The sequence below is a fragment of the Thunnus albacares genome, chromosome 8 (assembly GCF_914725855.1).
Source record: "Thunnus albacares chromosome 8, fThuAlb1.1, whole genome shotgun sequence".
Lineage (NCBI taxonomy): Eukaryota > Metazoa > Chordata > Actinopteri > Scombriformes > Scombridae > Thunnus > Thunnus albacares.
This window is the reverse complement of record NC_058113.1, coordinates 1234464-1256786: the sequence shown is the minus strand read 5'-3', so window position 1 is coordinate 1256786 and position 22323 is coordinate 1234464. Positions and strand designations below refer to the sequence as shown.

Genomic DNA, 22323 nt, shown 5'->3' with positions numbered 1-22323 from the left:
CCTGTCCTTTAATCTTACTGACTTGGATATTGCTACTAAGTCCCGAGTCTAAGCGCTGAGCAGGAGTAAACAAACAATCTACATAGACCTGAAACACCTGAAGCTGATGACCTGAGTTGTTTGTCTGCCTCAGAATTACAGTTTAAATATTCTTTTGGAAACGTGGAGAGAAAAATGATTTCTAGTTTTATAATGTAAAAAAGCATAACTTTATATCTCCCTCTGAATTTCACAAATATTTTATATTTATATTCCAAATATTTTATTAAATTGAAAAACTTTCACAATGCTAGTTTTCACTGAGCCTTCCTATTTGGCGAAGTTTGAGATGTTCAAAGATGCCATGTGTCATGCATCAGACATAGTAAATCAGTCATTTTATTATTGCTTTTAAAACTGACTCACAACACTGGTTAGCACTCCCATATTGAAGACTTACGATGCAGGATGCTTGAGGTCTTCTTCAGTGCAGCATACTTTTTGTTGAGCAGTCTAAAAAGACATTGTGGCTCTGGGCCTCTGCTGTAAATATTGCATGTGTGAGCATATACATCTAAAGGACACGTGTATGACTCTCAGCATGTTTGGTGTCTTCCTTTGTGGATTCATCCATGAGTGATGGCAGCTGGCAGAAGGGCGCTGACCCACACTGACCCCAGGCGGACCAAAAGGGGGCTGTGTGGGAAAGACGTGGGTGGACATGGACCACTTCCCTTCCAGCTCAGCAGAGTTTGGGGCCAGAGGAAACCCCCAGAGCCAGCCTGGGCCATTGAGAAGCACACCCAGCATTCACTGCTCAGCAGCTAGGGTGTGAATGATATGAAACAACAATATAAAACTTTTTAATAACACATAAATGAAATCTAACCAGTCTGTGTGTGCATGCCAGCCAATCAGAGATATGGACTGACCCTACATCTGCCATATTGTACATTGTTTAAAGACACTGTCCTAGAAGAAGACTAGGTCAAACCTAGTATATGGCTGGACCATGTATGGTCAATGTGTGAAATTGTGGTCAGTTTGTTACAGGTATAGTCAGTGGTAGTGTCTATAATGTGAATTCCTGGATATTAAATGTTCATCTGCAATTTTCTATAGTGGTCCCAGTAATATTTGCTGAGATTGAATTATGCATTAAATGAGCCATGAAACCAAAATAATAAGCTAAAAGAGATTAAATATCTCTGTAAAGCTGCAAAGTTGACTTTAATGTCTAAAGTACTGATTCGAATTTTTGGAGGACTTTTTCATTTTCGATGGGGTGTGGCTTGCAGTCAGCTGGTTCAATGGGTACATGGGGAAGTGTTAGGGCTACTGAAAACATGTTCTATCTTCCACCTAATGTGCACAGAGAGAGCCTGACCCTGTATGTTGCAAGTTTGACAGGAGGATGTTCCTGTTTGTTACTCACCTGCAGCTGCAGGACTCTGGACTCTGTATCACCTATCTAATGCTGTGTCATTCTACAAGGTTGGTTGACGATGATATCAGCAGTCTGGCTGGTTGACCTCTTTTGTCTATGTCCAGACTGCTCTTCTCTTGATGAAGGCACCTCAGGTTTTATTTTAACGTAAAAGGTGGATGGAAAAGTTTCAAATTGTCACACAATTCAAAACAACAAATCTAACAAGCCACCCTTGCGGGATTGTTGTGAATTTAATGATTTAATGAATAAGACTAGCAAGTTTCTATGTTTTTCTTATTGTCAACGGATCTCATATTTGGATCCAAACCAACAATAAACTGACCTACTTTCAAGTATTGTGTGTGTATGCAAAGTCTGATATACATTATTCCTCTGTGCTGTGGACCTCCACTGTTGTCCCAAAACTATGTCAATGAGTCACTCATCTGCACTGGGTGTCACTCATCTGCACTGGGTGACATGTTTCTTCGTCATGAAGATGGTGGTTACTTTAGTTTGTTTAGAAGCAGCTCCAAAGAGTAATAACAGCATATGCGCAAGGATGCAGTTCTCTTCACAGTAAACAATCACCATTTTTTCACACTCATTGTACTGATCAGACATTATAGATTTCTCAAAAGAATTTTAGTACAAAGTCAAGACTTTGTGATACGTAGCACATCAAGCTAGCTGAGCGTTGTCAACAGACCTGCCTCCTCATGCATGTATGATGTCTCTTCCTGAAATGAAACTACTCTCCAAAGACTGAAAATGGGATCTCTGTCATTAGCCGTTTCTAAACAAACTAGGCACAGAGGAGTAAGATATACCAGGCTTTGGATACACACACAATATTTGTTAGTAGATCAGATTATTTGAGATTTGTTAACAATAAGAAAAATATGGAAAATTGGCAGAATTATCCTTTAAGAGAAGAAAATTAGGAGCATTAAAGCTAGAAATCCCTGGAGAGATAAGGCTACATGTAAGTCATATAAATATCTTATCATTGGGTGGTGACCTGAGTTGAGGACGGGTATAGGTTATTGAACTTTTAATAGTAGTGTTAAAAGTAAAAAAAAAAGGGTGTGGGGGGGTGATGCAGACAGACATTGCTTCTGTGGCATTAATGTTGTACATATTAATAACACTACTATTAAAAGTTCAATAACATATACCCGTCTTCAACTCAGGTCACCACCCAATGTGCAATATTGGGTGGTGACCTGAAGGTTTAGATTGCAGGTAAAAGTTTACACACTGTTTTATTTATCATGACATCACTGAATGTTTCATTTTCCACTAAACCTAATTACATTTCATCTAATCCTCGGCCCTGTGAAACCACAGTATAGATTAAGAAGGCTCTAACTTTATCTGACAAAAAGCTTAAACAAGCTTACCCAACACAATCCAAACACACTTAACCTAATAGCGCTCTGAGCTGAAGGTGGAGGCAGCAGACCTCACCATGTCTGTGATCATGTCTCAGGAGAGGAATTAGCAGTCTGAACTTCTGATTGTACTTTTCAGTCTGCACTGCCCATCGGTGGTGAGCCACTGCAACATCACGCAGTCTGAACTGTTCCCATTGTTCAGAGTTTTGAAGGTTGTAACAATTACTTAACTTTACTCATTATTAAAAGAATGTTTCAACTTTCATGGACCAGATTAAAATAATCACAACTATGCATACATAGAACTTAACAGACATTATATAAAAAGTGCATGAAACAGACAGTCCAGTTTTATCAGTTCATATACACTGGGCCTGTTTATTGGCCTAATCAGCACCAGTAGTTTAACTCAGATGGTATAGGTAATAGAGGTAAGGATAGTATACTTGTATAACGTCTTACAAAAACATTATCAATCTCTGTCTTTGGAGGATTTCTGAGTGGTGTTGTTCAGATACTGTATTTATATACATATCATATATTCATGTTTGTCACAGATCTAAAAATAGTCTTTTTAAGAAGTACACACACAGAAAAGTAAAAACAGAGAAAAAGATACCTACCATGTATAAAACAAAAGTGGTTTGCATTTTGGTTTCCACAGTGTCTCCATGAGATGGGTGTAATAAAATACCTTATCAGGCTTTTCCAGCCACACTCCCTCCATTTCTGTGAACTGGTACACTTCCATTGATACCACCATATTGTTGTCCATTCTTCCTCAGATATAATTATCCCTCCTTCCTTTTCCCATTTTGTTTTAATATATGAAGTTGTCCTGTGTTTGGTGGTGTTGTATAAAACCTGTGTGATCATTATATATCAGCGTGGGTGGGAACTCTTCTAATCGTCTGGCCATGATGGAAGTAAATAATCTATAATCTACATTAAGAACAGATATTAGTCTAAAAGACCCACATTCCATTTTATCCTTACTTTTCATTGGTATAGCTGAGATTGCATGTCTGGGCTTTAAAAAAGGTGCAAACCACGCCTTTACTTGAAGAGTAAAGAGTTTTATGTAAACAGTGTCACGGCTCTTGTCAATCAGATGTAATTGTCTTTTTAATAGTTCAGTTCAGTGTTGGGAGTAGCTCATTTTTAAATTCCTTATACCACTCTGCCGTATAACCATCTGATCCTGGTGACTTGTTTAATTTAAACCTGCTAATTGCAGGTTTTAATTCACCTTCAATTATGTCAGCAGTCATTGCTCTGTTTTGTCTTTTGTTTAAAGTGGGTAACTCTAGGGAATTCAGGCAGGTGTCAGTTTGGGTTACGCTTCCCCCTGGAACTTTGAAATATAGAGTTTTGTAAAGCACTTCAGAAGCTTCCTGAATTTCACTTAGTGTATCTTTTTTTAATCCCTGTTGTTCTTGGATCCCTATGTCTATGAATTGCATTTTCTGCCACTTTTTTTTCAGTCTCCACGCCAAGATTTTTGTAGATTAACATCCACTCTCATAGTGTCTCTGTTTCAGAAACATTAGATTTTTCATGATTTCTTGTGTAGCCAAACTGTTAATTTTGTTCCTATTTTTTTCTAATTTCCTCAAATGTATCCTGCACCAAACGCAATTTGTTTTTTCTTTCTAGTTCCTTCAGCTTGTTTTGTAATTCCTCTAATGTTTTATTCCTTTTTTTCTTATATGAAGATATTGCTTAAAACTGCTTTTACCGTATCCCTTAGAATAGGAGATGAGACCTCTCCATTATCATTGAATTATAAGTAAAGACTAATATCTTTTTTAATTTGTTCCTTAAAGTAGGGAGACTTGAGTTTAGTTTCCATGTGGTATTCTTTGGTTGCAGGTTAAAATCAACGGATGAATATATGGGTGCATGGTCACTTAAATCTGCTGTACTAATTCCACAGGTGTTTATTTTGTCTTTATCTTGTCCAAATGTTATGAAATAGTCATTCTTGTATATAGGGGGTGGGGGCAGAATAGTGAGTGTCCTTCCTTCTGTTAGGGAAAAAGTCTCTCCATATGTCAATTAGACCAACATCCTCAAAAAGTGTGATAACTTTCTTATGTAGGGACTTTGTTTCATGGGTTTTTCTACTGGAACTGTCTAATTTTGGTTGTAAGTGTATATTTAAATCTCCCCCACAAATCAACAAAAAGAATTTCTGTTTCTGTTATCATGATATTAGTGATTTTCTAGAAGAAACTAATATCACTTCCTTGGGGTGCATATACATTCAGTAGAATAACTGAATTCCCATCCATATTCCCCTTACTAAAATATATCTACCCTCTCTATCTCCCATTTCAAATACTTTTTCAAAATTTAGCCTGCTTTAGATAAGAATAGCAACTCCTCCTCTATGTTCTGATTTGTATGAGAAGAAGAAACAGATTAGTGAAGACCATTCTCTTTAGTTTTTCATGTTCTTTATCATTTAAATGAGTTTCCTGTACACTGTAAACCCAGATTATGGTTTTAATTAAACTTTTGAGTGGTCATTAATTATACTTTCATGTTTTGTAAAAAAAAATGTTCTCATTACTAAATCAAATAAGTTGTTTGCAGTATTTTGCATATTTCATATAGTATATATGAAATATGTATACTTATGTTAAGCAGAGGCACGACGTGATTTAGCCAAGAAGGACATGTTCCTGGATCAACATCCAACATTGTGTTCGTGGACCAACATTGCGATCAACCAATCACAGCCCTCTGACATCATCAGTGTGCTGCTCCTGTGCTTCTTTTAAAATTCCTTTGTACTTCTTCAGAGGTATGCTAAGTTTTCCAAATTGAAGTTAGTACAATTGAACAAGTGAGTAGGAGTCCTGTGTGCAGAGTCCGCTGGTCCTGACTGCTGCACACATCTCCTGCTCTCCTGCTGCGTCTGACCGTGACCGTGAGAAAGCTGTGAGTATTTGAAAGCAACGTTACTCCAAGTTCAATGGTGAGTGTGTAAAGGAACTATTTGTAGATATCTTTTTGGTAAAATTGATTTCCTAAAAGACCTGTCCGATGAGGTTAGCTAAACGCCAAAGTTACAACTTAGCTAGACGCTAAAGTTAGCTTAGTGTTAACGTGCCGTTGGATGAGGTGGGAGGGTGTCAAGAAGAGAAAACTCACATGGAGCAAACTCTGGGGCATGGAATCCTTCATCGTCCAAGCTACGTATGATGTGCTGCCCTCTCCCATAAATCTGCAGCTATGGCTTGGAAGGGACCCATCTTGCCCCCTGTGTACAACCCCTGCAACACTCAAGCACATCCTGGTTGGCTGTAGGACCAGCCTCACTCAAGGCAGATACACGTAGAGACACAACCAGGTCCTCAGGTGTCTAGCCGATAAACTCGAGTGCAAGAGGGTATCCATCAACGCCCAACCCTTCAACAACCGGATGTGCGCCCCACTCCAACTTAGCAGCTGAGGCAGAGGACAGAGGCTGGAAGATAAGAGTGCGCCCGGTGGAGGTGGGATGTAGGGGATTTGTAGCCAGCACAACAGCGAAGCTCCTTAGGGAGGTCAGAGTCAGGGGACAGGCTCACAGACAAGCCATCCAAGAGCTGGCCAACACCGCCGAGAGGACAAGCCATTGGCTGTGGCTGAAGAGTAGCAACACCACCTGGGCTGCTAAGGCGAACAGCTAACCACGGGACACACACCCAGGCTTGATCAACCTGTGGTGGGCCTGCCTCAGCAGAGAGTGTATTGTAATAATTGGCCGAAACACCCTGTGATGCTGAGGTACACAACTGACGATGTGTCCCACTGGTAAAGCCTTATAGCAGCCATCCTTCAAGAACTCCTGAATTAGAAGTAGTGTTAACACTAGGGATTGCAACATCTAGTCCTTTCAACGAACATTTGTCATCTTTTCTTTCTTTATTCCACTGCCTATTTATTCTTCAAGGCCCATATGAGAGGGTATGGCAGGCAGGATATTGGTAAGTTGTAGTTGGTTGGGGATGTAACTAGGAAGATAATTAATGGACCAAGAACTGAACATTACAAATCCAAAAAGGACATTCATGGGTGTTTTTCAGCTCTACTTTGCAGATGGCTCTGCTGACCTGTATAGTTCAATTGGTGCTAATTCTTTTTCTTTAGATGATTGTTTTTATTGATTGTCCACTACAACCTCATGCCTCTTCACCATATTGTTATTGTCCCCTCTTTGACCCCAATAGCGCCTCAAAAACTTTGCAAGTTTAATAAAATACAACACAAAAGCCTCATGTGGTTTCATTCCCCTTTGTCACCAGTGATACAAAGGAAACGTTGAACAGGTGCTTTTTATTTTGTATTATGTAATGAGTGATTTAATAAGGGACAGGAATGTCCAGCCAGAAGCGTATGCTTAGGACTGCATATTAGTGCTCAGTTGATCTGATATAGTTAACACAGTTCATCTGTCCTTCTCAAGTTGTAGAGGTGTTTATGTGTCCAGTTGTTCATAAGGATATAGCAGGCTGTGCATTCATATTCCTTCATTTTGACATTTGAAGTGTTACCTTCCAATGTTTTGTCAACTAGTAAATTACCTTGGGACATTTAAATGTATTGTTTAATTTCTTCAGTTCCCTACAATTTTGTTGAAACAGAATGTATTTAATATAATTATCTCAAAATCAACATGGTATAATTAATCAAATTAGATGAAAAGAGATTACTTAACAAATGATTTTGTGATAAATGTTATATTTGTTATGTTTATGTGTGTTTAACTTAAAACATTTATTTTATACAACTTAGACTGCGTTTCCACGCAATTTTCTAGTAAAGTCAACTAATTCGGGATAAGAGTGTAGATATACCACATGGTCTTGTTCTTTCTTCATTTTAGACAGAATTTTACTGTGTTTTATTGGATTCAACAGCCCATTGTCAATACATGAAATGAATTTTATTCTGCCGCTAGCCATACGTATTTATCTGTCATGTCGTATGTATCATTGAAATTAGCAAAATAGAACATAACAGATCTACTCTGTGAAAGCAAGAACAAAGAAACGCAGATGAACAAATAGATAAAGTGTGATTCCAAGGCTGGGATCTCTAGTAGTTGACCCTGGGCTGAGAGGAAACGTCTAGCTTTGGGGAAAAGCCTCTCCTCCTGCAGCTCCCAAAAAAATTATGACAAAGTCTGTCATTACACAGAAAAGACTTTCCTGTGTATTCCACCCATGTATATATTCTCATTTAAATGGGGAAAAAGGAATCAATGCAAAAAATATATAGAGTAACAAAAAGTTCATATTAAATGTGTATTTTTTAAGATGAATATAGCACCATCTATTTTAGGTTCTGTTTAGCTTAGCAGCACTTTTACAGGTAGTCAAAACTTCTAGCTATTATTGACCGCAGCTTGTCTTCCCTGTCCCCAGAGGGTCATGGGGAAAGCACCCGCTGTGCTCTCTCGATGCCAAGCTCTGTAGTTTGGCGGATGTCCAGGATGTCCCAGAGTAACTTTTCCACAAACTCCACCACAGGCGACCACTCCGCTCCTTCAGGAACATTATATATCCTTATATTCTCCCATCGGGATCTCCCTTCTTGGTCAAGAAGTTTATCTTCTTGTTGGTTTATCACTTTTATCATCTTACTTTGCACCTTTTCAACATTTTGAATGCGGTCTTACACCTTTTCAATTCATGTCTCTGGCTCCGCTTTCTTTTTGATTAATGTTGGTGAGCTTGAATTTCATTTTGTTTAGTTATTGTTTTGTGTCCTTGTGAAATTCGCATATCTCCTCTTAAACTTCTGTTAAACTTGCCACATTGTTTGGATTAGCGTTAGCTGCAATCTTGTGTCTGTGTAGGAGAGCTGTTCTTCGTGTTTTCTCCATTTGCTGGTTCTTTAACAGTGCTTTAATTTCTTTTTTTATTGCTTTATTTTATTTATTTGTATGCTTCTTCCCCATTCTTGCCCGACACAGTTCAAGTTTTATCAAGAAATTTTGTATTTGACAGCTTGAAGGGGCGAAGTAAGTGTTTTTTCCAAGGAGCTGTTATTTTAGCTGCCATTCGGGAACCGGAACCCCATGATAAATAGTTTTTTAATTCTGAAGTTTGTGAGCAGGACTGAAAGTAAATTTCTTTTACTTTTATCTTTCATTGAACTAAAAATTAAAAACTCCTGCACACTGTCTCGCTTAGTGGTTTATTACATTTCTGTCAGATATTCATCAGGTATATGAAGGTCAAACATGTTAAAACTTTCTATAAAATCCCGTCATAAGACAGTATGATGCAAAGCTTTAGCTTTGTGGAATGTAAATGAGGCTTTCGTGTGCTGTTGGACGAGTGTCTCAGCCTCTTCTTTGTACTGTTCTGGATAGACGAACCACATGACAACACCTGAGGGATTGATGGAGAGTGTCAACTCTGTTGTGGCATTCAACCCCTTCACTGTCGAGCCAGTAAACACATCGTAGGCCTAAAAAGGAACATGAAAGAGAATATGTAAGGCTGAAGGAGACAAGGTAATTCACATTTGATGATTTGAGTTATATTTCACCAAATAATGTGTTTAAATTGGATAAATAAGCTACTTCATGAAATGAAATACTAAGACAGCATAGTAGAGTGGCTGAGCTGGAGATAAATATCAGTTTGTCTGGTTTGTCTCTGACTGCTGTTGGATGGATTTATGACTGCTGCTGGGCATAATGTGAAATGTGAAATTTGTTATTAAATCATGCCATATATATATGATGAAGGCAGCAGGATGTATATGAAAAATAAACAAGTACCTTCCCTTGACCACACACTGAGCTTGCACATTTGATGGAGGTGACGTTACTGATGTTTGGGGACAATCAGACCTCAGAGAGGTCAAATTCTCTGTTTCTCTCTCAATACCAATCATAGATGAAGAGTATCTAAACATCTGTTGTATTCAAGCAAGTTTTACAGTACCAACAGAAGTCGTGTTATTTTCTGTAGCAGACTTCTGAAACATGTCATCAATTCAAAATTATGTTTATTAGTAATTTTCATAAAATTAGGAAAAGTTGAATGTCAAGTTGATCGTGTTTTTGGAGAGATTTAAGACGGCCAGGGGTGCCCAGAACAGAAGATTAGGATTAATATACATATCATAAATTGTATTTTATACCTTTTGATTTTATTCACATTTATATTTTGTAGCTAATAGTGAGTTTTTTGTCAGTATATAATAAGTGACTGTCAGTCTGTGTATCCAGACAATGGGGAGAGTAGGCAGAATATTCATAACACACCCACATCAGGATCAACACACCCTGCTCAGCAACGTGTCAGGGCAAGACAGAGAACACACAACTCCAGTGATTACACGCAGCATTATCACCCATTACCGCCAGTTTACTGCAGTTAGACTAGCAGCCTCAGTGCTGATCTCAGTTTTCAGTCAATGTCCATGTAGGTCATGACTAAAATGATGTAGAGACCATAGACTGTAAAAAATATGGACGTAGTCACTGTGACGGCACCCATTGGTTTGCGAACTGCTGTTTTGAAGCCTCGAGGATAGCGATTTGACCATCGCCATCTTGGATTTGGCCGTCGCCATGTTTGATTTTTGGAGCCAGAAGTGACCATATTTGGACGAGAGGGTGGAGCTGACCATAGCGCTAGCTGCTAGCTTGGTTAGCACGGTGCATTTACAATCCATGGTTAACAGTGATAATGCTAATGCTAATTTTTGCTAGCGAAAAACAGGCCTAAAACCATTAAGACAAAATGTACTCACCGGAAAAACTGATCATCCGACTCATTGATGGGTCTTTTATTACAACCAAACAAGACTGAACAAGATTGTTTTTAGGCAACCACAATGTTACAATTGACTAAATGAACTGAAAACATACTGTGAAATAGCAGCAGCTACACCTATAAGCAATGGTTACATAACATAAGCAAAGCTGTGGCAGTGGTAGCGCCTTGTCAATCACAACGTAGCCACGCCCTAAAGCATACGCTGCTTTATCGCCTATTTTACTCTTAAATGGGACCATAATTTACAAAATGAATATCATGCTGTATTGAAGAAGACTTGAAACTAGCAATTGAGACCATAAACTCATTAGGAAACAGTTTACTGAGGTAATAAATCAAGAGAGAAGTAGGGTCATTTTCTCATAGACTTCCATACAATTGGACTTCCTTTTGCAGCCAGTGGAGTCGCCCCCTGATGGCTGTTAGATAGAATGCAGGTTTTTGGCACTTCTGCATTGGCTTCATTTTTCGGCCCTGGAGGTTGCTGCTTGGTAGAGACGTATTATGTCTAGACACCTGTATACTGTATGTCTATGTTCACGCATACTATGCTACCGTGTTCTGTTGTATTCTGTTATTTCATATATACACATTTATATAACATATATACATGTGTAATTTTTTCACATTATGGGGGATTATATTCATCATGTGTAAATACTAATTTAAAAATAAATATGAATTATTCATATATTATATCTACTGTGCCACTTTGATGTCTGTGTTATCATGTGATCTGATATTGAAATATCAGATCACATGCATTATATTTATGCCCAATGGTTTTGAGTCAGGTAATGTAATCTGATTTTGTTTGATTGATTGATTATCTGTTGATGTTATGTTTCCTGTACATGTTCCTTCCTGCTTTTCTGGTCTGTTCCTGTTCTGCTGTAGAGCTAAATCTCCCTCTTGGGGATCAACAAAGTTTTCTCTTATATTTTTAGAAACTGACCAACAGTGCAACAACCAAACATATTCAAAAAAAAAAAAATCATATAGAAGCAGCTGGAGCCAGAGAATGCTTGGCATTTTTTCTTGGTAAATAACAGAAGCAATTAATTTTTCAAATTGTTGATTCATTTTGTGGACTGATTAATAAACTAATCATTTCAGTATAAATGCGAAAACACAGGGCAAGATACAGAAGGTTTACAAACCTCATAGTTGCCAGCATCATAGTTGAGTTTAGCCAGGGAGGTATGGTAGCGGTAGGGCATGTCTGTCCGTCGACTGAGGAACACAAGGGCACTGGCTGAATGAACCAGAGGCCTCCAGTACACCTCAATGTGACTCTTCTCCTGTTCAACAACACACACATTGTAAAAAGAAAAATATGAGCATGATGTTTAAAGACACAAACCCTCCTCTCACCACACTGTCAACAATGTTTTAGTGTAAATAAACTGATGTCTGAATAACGATGATAACCTGCAGCAGGCGTCTTCCCTGGATACCCATGGGGTCCTGGTTGATGGCAATGGCCACTTTGTTTTGCAGGATGGCCCGTGCGCTGTTGTCCAGGTTTCGAAGGTCATTAGACATGATGAGAGGTGCAGCCATTATAGCCCACAAAGCCATCTGAGAGCGAGCCTGGTCCAGGCTGAGACCAAAGTTTCCAATGATGAGCTGAGGAGAGATTAGAGGTATGTGAGGATTTTTCATGCAGGACTTTTACTTGCAATGGAGTATTTTTACATTGCTGTATTGGTACTTTTACTTAAGTAAAAGATCTGAATACTTCTTCCACCACTGACTGCCACACAGCACTCAATCATCTCCTTGTTTTCCTCATCTACTCTAAAACACAAGATTGTTGTTTCAGATATGTCCCACATTTTTGAAAAGCAACATCTTTACATGTGAAATGTGTGGATGGAAGGTCAAAACACAGCGGAAAAGATGTGTTGTCAAATCTATGTACCTTAATGTGGCCATGGGCAAAGCTAATGTTACACGGATAGGTTTACTTTATCCAAACTCTGTCCCGTAAGCAAGCTAGTTTTTCTTGTAAGTCGGCAGTGTAAAACCAAATGAATCAAATACAGAAATACAGTAAAGAAAACCTTAAATGTGTTGACACACTGAGATACAGCAGTTAGGGCTATGATTGTCTCTATGATCACTTGAGTGATGTCATACAGATCAATAATGAAGACAAATCCATCAGACCATGTCAGGGTCATTCCATCGTCCAGGCCCCGCAGCTGGCTGCAGATCATCCTGGTTGTTGGCGAACCATTCAATGATGCCTTGCACACTGTCCCATGAGTCCTGGATATCATCATAATTCCTCCACAGGTGACAAATATCCCCCAGCAGAGAGTAATTCACCTGGTAGAAAAAGGGAAACCGACTTGAAGCGTGCACACAAAAGTATTGTGCAAGCCATAACACCAATCATTAAGTCAATAATAGTGAATCCATTTTCTTTTTCATTTCAGAGTCTACAGCCATGCTAGCAGCTCTGTGAGGCTATGCTTAGGCACAGCTGCCGTGCTTTGAGCTAAATGCTAACATTAACCTTTGAACATGCTCACAATGACATGTTAACATGTTGATTTTTAGTATGGGCACCATCTTAGTTTACATGTTAGCATGCTTACATTTGCATATGCACAAAATAAAAAGTACAGCTGAGGCTATGGTGACCAGATGTCCCGGTTTGTCCACAATTGTCTCAGTTTCAGGCTGGGTGTCTCGAGTCCCGACAAATATCTCTAAAACACTAAAATGTCCCAGTTTTATTACCTAGCCCAGTATAAAAACATAAACAATACACGAAATGTCTGAATTCAACACTGATTTGTCTGTACCTGTGTCAATCAATCAGTGTGTCGTTGTCAGGGCTGTTGCAGCCTGGTGTAACTGATTAATGTAGCCATAGCCTATGAATTTCATCAAATCATTCCCATTTATTATTTTTGTTCTGTTGGCTCTGTATCTCCTACCTGTATGTCATCTGGGGTTTGTGTGTGTGTTCAGCGTAGCTACGCAGGTGTGTGTACACACGCACATGGGTCAAAACTCTATTCAACTGATAGAGAGGTAGGCTGCATCAACTGAAACTCACTGATAAACTTTTTTTTTTTATTCCTTAGATGTGATACTAATGTGATCTAATGGTTGTATCTTGTTCTATGTCATATCAGTTCCGTTCTTTGTAAATCCTGCCGATATTTGTGATTGCTAACCACAGTTTTTAATAAAATTACATTTGGAGAAATTAGGCGACTGTTAGAGTGCTGAGTTCATTGCCAAGTTAGCTTAACAACTGCTGTATTTGCGGTCCTTCTATGTTAATTGTATATGTTTTCTTCTTTCTGTCAGGGGAGCCAAGCACACACACACACACACACACCACCAGCTGATGTTTTTGTTACTTTGTATGTATTTTACCAGATCACTACTAAAGCCCTGAGACCCAGCGCTGCCTCTTGTCTCTTAATTGAAATGCCAGGAACACAACACAGAACATCAGAGGCGTACCCAATCCAGCTACATATGCTAGTATGTCTACAGATCTTCATCTTATCAAGTCAATTAGTCTGTAAATGAGTTCAAAAAATTGTTTCTATAAAACAAGTGAAAAACGCATTAATATAAAACCAGTTTGTGTCAAAAAGTTTCTAGCTTCAGTGCAGCAATCGCCTTAATTCAGTCTTGTTTCAGAATATTAGCACAGTTTTATCCAGGTCTCAGTGACCCAACAACTTGGTTTGACAGTGATGTAGTGATGACACTCACACTAGGTGGAAGTCCTCCCAGATAAGCAGGCCAACTACAGGAGTAGGCCATAGGTCTGCCTGTAGCGTTCAAAGCCATGGACATTAAAGGATAACCTGTGCAGCACAAGGAAAACACTCCATAATCTCATGTGGCTTCTTGTAAGAAACAATTTTAGCTTTTCAATTACATCATTCTGTGCATGCAACTACAAATCACAACATGCTCTAAAGGTTAGCAGAAGCTCTTACCCAGCATTTGTTCTACAGGATTTGAGTTACACCCATCAAACTTCAGATAGTCTACCTCCCAGCTGGCAAAGGTCTGGGCATCAATCTCAATTTTATCCAGTGTGGTACCGGGAAAGCCCATACATGTGTAAGTGCCCATGTCTGCATAGATGCCAAGCTTCAGTCCACGGTCATGGATATACGACGCAAGTTTTGCAATACCCCCTGGGAACCTTGAGGAAAGTAAGCACACACTGTTTCTTTATAAGGAACAAACTAAAACATGACGCATAATATAGAGATGTTTAAGTTGGATAGGGCCAATTTACACATAAACTTTCCTTTACACTTCTCCAAGTACAGTATATCAAGATAAACAATCTGACTGTATTCGTCCTGGTTTTATGGCACCAGACACAAATCTGGGTAGGCATTAGAAGATGGCATTAATACTCCTAAAGGTGATTGCTAATCACCAACAACACCACAAGAGGAAGAACCCTTTCTGGATATCCTGTTTAGCTAGCTACATAATAACTAACCATGAACACAATGATTCCCAGCATGGGGGTCAAGACCAATAAATCTAATGGTATGCAAGATGATTGAAGGGTGAGATGAACTCCTAAACTGATGCGGACAGTGGATGTGTATGTGGCTCTGTTTAGACTACATTATGTGTCTGCATGCACAATCGTGTTCACACAAGTTTGTCAGCACATACTGTCACAAAGACCCGCCCATTATATTAATCTTTGTGGGTTTTCTTGTGAATTACTGGATAATCTTATTCCTTCAAGGTCTCTAAATAATATTTAAATAAAACAGGGAAAAAACACTGGTTGACCTGGTCCTAATTCATAAACATATACAACTAGTGAGCATAGGTCACAAGCAGACATGGGTAAGTTTCAAGTGGTTATAAGCTAAAAAGCTTGGAAATCACTTAACACACACAGACAGATAAATTCAGTATTGTTAAAGCAGGAAGCCACTTATCCACAGCAGCGCTTACTGATGTAAATACACTTGGCTTGGAGAGACGGATGCATTTACACAGCTACTCCTCTAAAATGCTTCTCGGTTGCATTTCCACTTGTCTTTTTAATAAGCAACAGCTATCATATCTGCCTGAGAATGAAAACTGGCTGTTGAACAGCAGATTCTGTCTACTGAAATCTTTCAAAGCAAAACTGTACTTTCTGATGACCTCCTGTACAGGAATAATTTCAAATATTTAACCTGAGTCACTGCTCCAGTGGCTTCAAAACAAATAATTTACAGTAATGGAAGGTGAGAGAACACAGACATGCTGAATCTGCAAAGTGAGGAAAGTAGACCTGCCTGGAAGGTTCAGGCTGCAGCCTCCCCTGCTCATCTCTCAACCTGGACATCCAGCAGTCATCTATGATTACATATTCATAGCCCAGCTCCTTCCAGCCATCCTCAGCCAGCCGGTCTGCCATGTCTCTGAACAGACCCTCACTGTGGACAGGATGGACAAAGGACAAGAATACATGAAACATGTTTTTTTTATAGTCGGATTTTTTAAACCCAACTGAAATCACATTTAGTCAACCTCTTTTCCAGTTAAAAATAATGTTGTGTTTTTTAATGCATTGTTAATAGTTAATTATTACTGTATAGTAGTTGATTATTACTGTAAATATTACAAATGCTCCTTTTGGTCTCAGCCAGCTAGAAGGACACCGTAAACTACAAGTCATGGACAGACCATGTGTTGTCTGCAGTGGTACTGAAGAGTAAGAACCACACAAGCATCTAACCAGACCAAAGTGACATTTGCAGGTATGTTTACGTGCCATTTTAATGTGCTTCAGCTGAGCAGCTAATTAGCTATCTAGTATGATAACTGACATCAGAAGTCTACTTTTCCACAGCATTTGTTTGTTTGGGTCTGTCTGTACATGTATCACCACAACAATTTCTATCTACCAGAATTTCTGCCATTTCAAATTTTTAACAAACACCTTCTACATTTTAGACATGTGACTCAATTTTACAGATCTAGTACATAACAAAAACCTTAAATGCACATATTATCTCTATGGAATTATAAGATGGTTTCGTGGTTTGTTTAATTAGTTATCATAAGAAAACGACTTTGTCATCCTAAGATAATGAATCTGTATCTCAAGATAATGATCTTGAGATAGCAGGGTAGGAAAACTGAAGCCACAGCAATTCAACTTATGTGCAAGTTGCTACAGCAACATGATAAATGATATACTGAATATTGCCAGAATTAAGTGGTCATGAGTGTGACTCATTTGATATTTTGCACAATTCATGCCAATATGCCCAGATACATTTTGGGAATTCTCCAAAAATCAACATGACTGCCTATTATCATCTGGATCTAGATGAATATTAAAAACTAAATATGTGCATTTGGCTAAGGCTATCACTATTACTAAGCCTATAAATACATCTGTGTAAATATTCAACTTCCCTCAGTATCACCAAAGTAAATACAACCAAATACTTGCTCAGCAATCATAGTGAGAATTTTGTCACATACTTTCATGTAAAACTGCTTCGACAGCAAAAAGATGAAAAAATATAGTGTTCATTTTCAAAAGTCTTTACACCTATATTTCAAAACATTGTTCTTTATTGATCATTACATTGTAACTGGCATGGGTGTCCTGTGCATGTGGTTTGACAGAAAGCACAATTCTTTGTTCCAGCCCCTTCTGCAGCAAACAACTCTCATCATTATTGCACAACTCTGTGCAACACTATGGTTATAGTCTCCCTCGACATTGGTGTCTACCTCAGTCCGCTGTGTTGTTAGTGATTAAGGCTTCAGTATCTTTGCCCAGAACATTCTGTGTAAACTAATTAGAGAAATTTCCCAATTGATCGTACCTGATACAGTTCTCTGGGTCATCAAAACAGTCAATATCACAACGAAAGCGTTCCCAGGCCATCCATCCCATCGGGGGAGTCCTCATCAAACCGTTATCCAGGGCCACAGTCAGTGAGGTCAGGGCCAGCAGGAGCTGAGTTACTGGTAAGGGCCCCATTTCTAAAAGAAGAAACTAGAAAAATGAAAGCTCTGCTTAACATTTACACACATACACCTAGCATACATACAGACCTTTATTCTTGTCACGGTGGTTTAAGATTTACTTGTTAGTTTTATGTTTTTGGCCAGATATTTTAAGATTTTAACATAAAGTCTGTATTTTGCAAAACTGTTGAACTGACAGTTCAACAGCTTTCAGTGTTGCATACAAACTAACAATTCAACTTCAATATTGTACTTGAGTGGTGCAAATTCCTTTAAAAAATTGCAATTATTTAAATTCCTGAAAACCAACTGACATACAGTGAACCTGGGACTTTTGAAGGCCCTAAGGCAGTTGCAGCCTTGGACACCTGCCTTATCACCTGTCATAATTTGAATAAGAGAGAACAAGTGATCATAGGTCAGGTGCATAAAAAGACTCATAACAAGCCTCAATCATGTAACTTTCCTCAGATGACGAGGAAGAGGCTTTCTGCTGCATTGTAACCCAAAAAAAATGCATGCTTGGACTTGAAGTTTGATGAGTTAAGCGAATGATCAGTTGGACAACAAAATTTGAACTCATGCATATAAAAAGCAAGACTTATATAATTAATAATTTTATAATTAATCTAAGATACAGGTAACTTAAACTGAGATATTTTACAGTGTTCAACAACCTAAAAATAATCATGGGAACATACTGCTCTGCAGAGAGAGCAAAACAAATGCTGCTTGGCCACAGAAAAAAAGAACAAGTGTTACTAAAGCAGCTCGGTGAGAAAAGGAACACTCAAGCAGCTGAGATCCTGTTCACTAAACACACACACACACACACACACACACACAGCAGTACCACTGTTGTCTCTAACATTACTGAAAAACTGAAAAATGCCTCTCTCACCTGTTTACCTGAAGCTGGCCACTGATCTAAACAATCATTACTGTTATTGCAGGCACATGACTGCTTTCTCCTCTTCCTGTATTTCCCCCTGAGCAGCAAGATTTACCTCTTCCTGGTAAGATAAGCTGAGAATCACGTGACTGCTCTGTGTCACATGATCAGAAAACAGGAAACAGGTTGAAGAGGCAGAAACATGGTGCAGAGGTGATATGTTGAATTGCATATTGTTGACATTTTTATACTTTTGTAGTTTTCACTCTTTTGTTTGTGCATGTATTCAATGTTTGTGTAGTTTTTTTTCATCAGAGATTGTTTTCATTTGCTTTTTTGTAGTCAATAGACCTATAATATATCCACCTTAATAAAACATGAACCCCCAAATTGAGAGACAGTGGTTGAAAGTAACTAAGTACATTTACTCAAGTATTGTAATTAAGTACAGTTTTGAGGTACTTGTATTTTACTTGAGTATTTCCATGTGATGCTACTTTATACTTCCACTCCACTAAATTTCAGAGGGAAATATTGTACTTTCCACTCCACTACATTTATTTGACAGCTTTAGTTATTTTTCAGATGAAGATTTGACACAATGGATAATATAACAAGCTTTTAAAATACAACACATTATTAAAGATGAAACCAGTGGTTTCCAACCTTTTTGGCTTTTGACGTCTTACAAAAAGCAGTGTGTAGTCGGGGTCACATTTCACATGTCTATGAGTTGTTAACAGCTTCACCAAATAGTGATTTTTCCCTCTAAACTTCTCACATGCTTTCATTTCAATAAATGTTCAAATGATCCAATATTTCAGCAAAAATCAAAGATTAGAGAAAAAGTCCAAAAAGTGAAAACAGATTTGTGTATCAGAACTTTGTTTTTTCTTCTTTCCTCTCCCATTAATCATCTCACGACCCCTCAGATTTATCTGCTGACCCTTTGGAGGGGCCCGACCCCTAAGTTGAGAACCAATAGACTAAACTAGCTAACTGTATATAAAGTAGTGTAAACTAGCTCCACCTCCAGCAGCTACAACAGTAACATGCTGCTCTAACACTGATGCTTCACTATTAATAATCTAATGATGTCATATATAATAATATATCAGTCAGAGGGACCAAACCACTACTTTTACTGCAGTACTTTAACTACATCAAGCTCATAATACTTATGTACTTTTACTGTAGTAGGATTTTGAATGCAGGACTTTTACTTGTAATGGAGTATTTTAACATTGCTATATTGGTAATTTTACTTAAGTGAAGGATCTGAATATTTCTTCCACCACTGCTGGGAAGAATAACATCACTGTGTTTAGAACATTTTCATAGAAATCTTTCAGTGACTCATAGACTTTCGAATATTGAAGTGATTCATTTTCTCTCTAGTAAAATGGCAGGTAGAGTACTGAGAGTTTTGTTTCCTTAGGATTTTACAGTTGAATTTCTTCATCTGGAGGTGCAGACATACAGCAGTTCACCATGAAAACAGGTTTTGCTACATTCTGTCTCATACTACATGTATTTCATCACATGTAGGTGATACTGCCATGAATGGAAATTCCATTAATCAGTTAGTGCAGGTATTTCCAAGACAAAAAAGAAGAGCACAAAAAAGTGTAGAAACAAACCCAAAAGCAGCAGGAAATGAAAATGTGGGCTGCATGTTTGTGTATGAGAGACATAAACAATATGAATTTAGCTCTATTCTCATATAAGTTTAGTCAACGTGATAGCAGCGTTTGTTCTTTGAGGGAGATCATCAGGTAGGTGCTTGGACACTGGCTGGCTCCCATGTGGGCATGTGGCTATATCCAGGTTTGCTGTCAATAAATGGAATAATAAATAGTAATAAATAGAAACTACAAATTCACTTTACTCATAAAGTTGCAATAGAACATCCTACAATAAAGATTAATAGCCACTTAACATTGCTTAAAGTGATAACGGTACATTAAATTCAACATCTTGGTGTCAGTAGAATTAAGTACTAACTACTCACCCATGAAATTATTCCTTGTGCCTTGGTTTTGGCATTTTTCTCTACAGAAAAACTAAATGCAGCACATACTGTAGGTCTGGTGTTCTCTCCTGCAGAGAGCTGGTACAATTCTACTAATATAGCCTGGAGCTGCCAGCCTCCAGCAGAGATGAGGAGTGGGCTACAGAGTTCTGGTAACTTCTTTCTAACTCCAGTATGTACAGTCAAACATTTTTTTCATGTGAATGATGTATTATAATACTTGATAAATTATATTTGCATAAGTCAAGATTAAGAGTCAAGATTAAAACTAAACTATGTTTTCTTACTTTTCATAAAGACTTGTGTCTCTTTCATAACTTATGGAGAAAACAAATTCTAAAAGAGAGCAGAATCTGACTGCTAAGTTTGGTATACACTTCTGTCAACCCTTTGTTGTCTTTTTATTTATTTCTCCTTTTGTTGTTGTTTTTTGATCATTATTATTTTACTGAACTTTTATTTAGCTCTGTGTGGTGCCTATAAATCTGTACACTTATTTTTCACGTATGCAGTAGCACTCCTGCAACACTTGTAAAGTAAATCTGGAGTTCCTCTTTAACTTGTCCTATCTGTATTTGTATGTTGAAAGATTACAGAAAATGATAGTGTTGACAATGTAAGACTGTTGTATATGATATTAAAATGAAAACACTTATCAATGATCATTTAATTCCCTCAATTGCAGTGCCAATTTGGGTGTGTATTTATTGAATGTAGGGGTAATTAGAATGTCATGTAATTTATCTGTTCTTTAAATATAGATCTTTAAACGGATTTTATGAGGTTAATTCTAATGTGTCGACAGTGTTGGAACTTGATGGATTCTCTTGGGAGAAGTGAGAGCTTTAATATGCTAGTGGCAACATGAATGGAGTGGCTGGTTGTTTAACTGATTGAACTGGTCCGTTCGTCTTGCCAAGGAATGTGAGAGAGAGTTTTCATGTGAATGTTAGAATTTGAGAATAATGTTATCTTAGTCTTGCAAGATATCAATGTACAACTTAGGATGTATCATGGACCCACATGAGAACTGTGCTCTTATTATTGGTGGCATGTCTTTTAAATGGCGGCCCCTTTGCTGACCAAAAATAAATCAGAGAAATAAAAATATTCAAAAAAATTCAAAAATATTTATTTATGTAAAAAGGTTCTGACATTTTGTTCTCTTGTCTTGTTCTCAAGATAAGTATCTCGACAACTTATGTATACAGACATGAAATATTTTACAGCGGTACAGTTTTTGTAACACACTAAAAGTTTAACTTCTGTCTGTTTTTTTTACCAAGACCCTCTTTGTCCCATCTTATTCTTTTTTACAAGCTCATTCTGAAGTCTCATCAACTCTTCCACTCTGGAGCTAAATTCCCTGAATGACTGTCCCATTCAGATAAATGTTTGACCTCTGGAGTAAATAGATTTTTGACCTTTGCAGATACATGCATGGATCCTAGCTAATTAAGCCACTCAGGTTCTCAAAAATATGTATAATTCAAATATGTAGTGTTCACAATATATGTTAAAAGACAGGCTTTGGATTTCGTGATATCTCTGTTACATTAGTTTTAGATTCTCATTCAGGCAAGAAAGATCAAATAGGTCTAAGGGGAAGGATTCAACAAATCTGAAAATAGACATGGTATAATGGACAAATTATAGCAAAATAGGAATCAGGTAAGATATGCTTTAAAGGATCAATGTGGTGTTATTCTATATTTTTCACATTGTCAACAAATGCCATGAAAAGACCAAAACCAACAATGTATTAGTCTGTCTCTCAATACTTTCTGATCTCACTGAAGGTGTAATTCTGC

At 37.9% G+C, this 22323-nt stretch overlaps 1 protein-coding gene across 2 annotated transcripts; it reads right to left on the bottom strand.

Moving 5' to 3' along the window:
* Window positions 1–8983: 8983 nt before the first annotated feature.
* LOC122988151 (alpha-N-acetylgalactosaminidase-like) lies at window positions 8984–18629 on the bottom strand. 2 transcript variants are annotated; one of them, XM_044360325.1, is made up of 9 exons: window positions 18490–18629; window positions 17444–17616; window positions 15896–16036; window positions 14573–14784; window positions 14343–14437; window positions 12768–12929; window positions 12027–12224; window positions 11756–11896; window positions 8984–9273 (listed from the first exon to the last, which is right to left on the bottom strand). In XM_044360325.1, exons 2-9 carry the CDS (start codon window positions 17599–17601, stop codon window positions 9070–9072), a joined length of 1311 nt encoding a protein of 436 aa, XP_044216260.1. In that variant the 5' UTR covers window positions 17602–17616; window positions 18490–18629; the 3' UTR covers window positions 8984–9069. The 2 variants fall into 2 exon arrangements, with proteins under 2 accessions (XP_044216260.1, XP_044216259.1); XM_044360324.1 differs by having other exon boundaries at window positions 17444–17603.
* Between the last annotated feature and the right edge of the window lie 3694 nt (window positions 18630–22323).

Bases quoted from the DNA above. Each gene is read 5' to 3' on its own strand.
- LOC122988151 (XM_044360325.1), bottom strand. From the start codon at position 17,601: ATGGGGCCCTTACCAGTAACTCAGCTCCTGCTGGCCCTGACCTCACTG. The intron at 16,037-17,443 runs GTACGATCAATT...TCCTGTCCACAG, and splicing joins GACCCAGAGAACTGTATCAG to TGAGGGTCTGTTCAGAGACA. The intron at 12,930-14,342 runs GTGAGTGTCATC...TTTTTCTACCAG, and splicing joins TGGGAGGACTTCCACCTAGT to GTGAATTACTCTCTGCTGGG.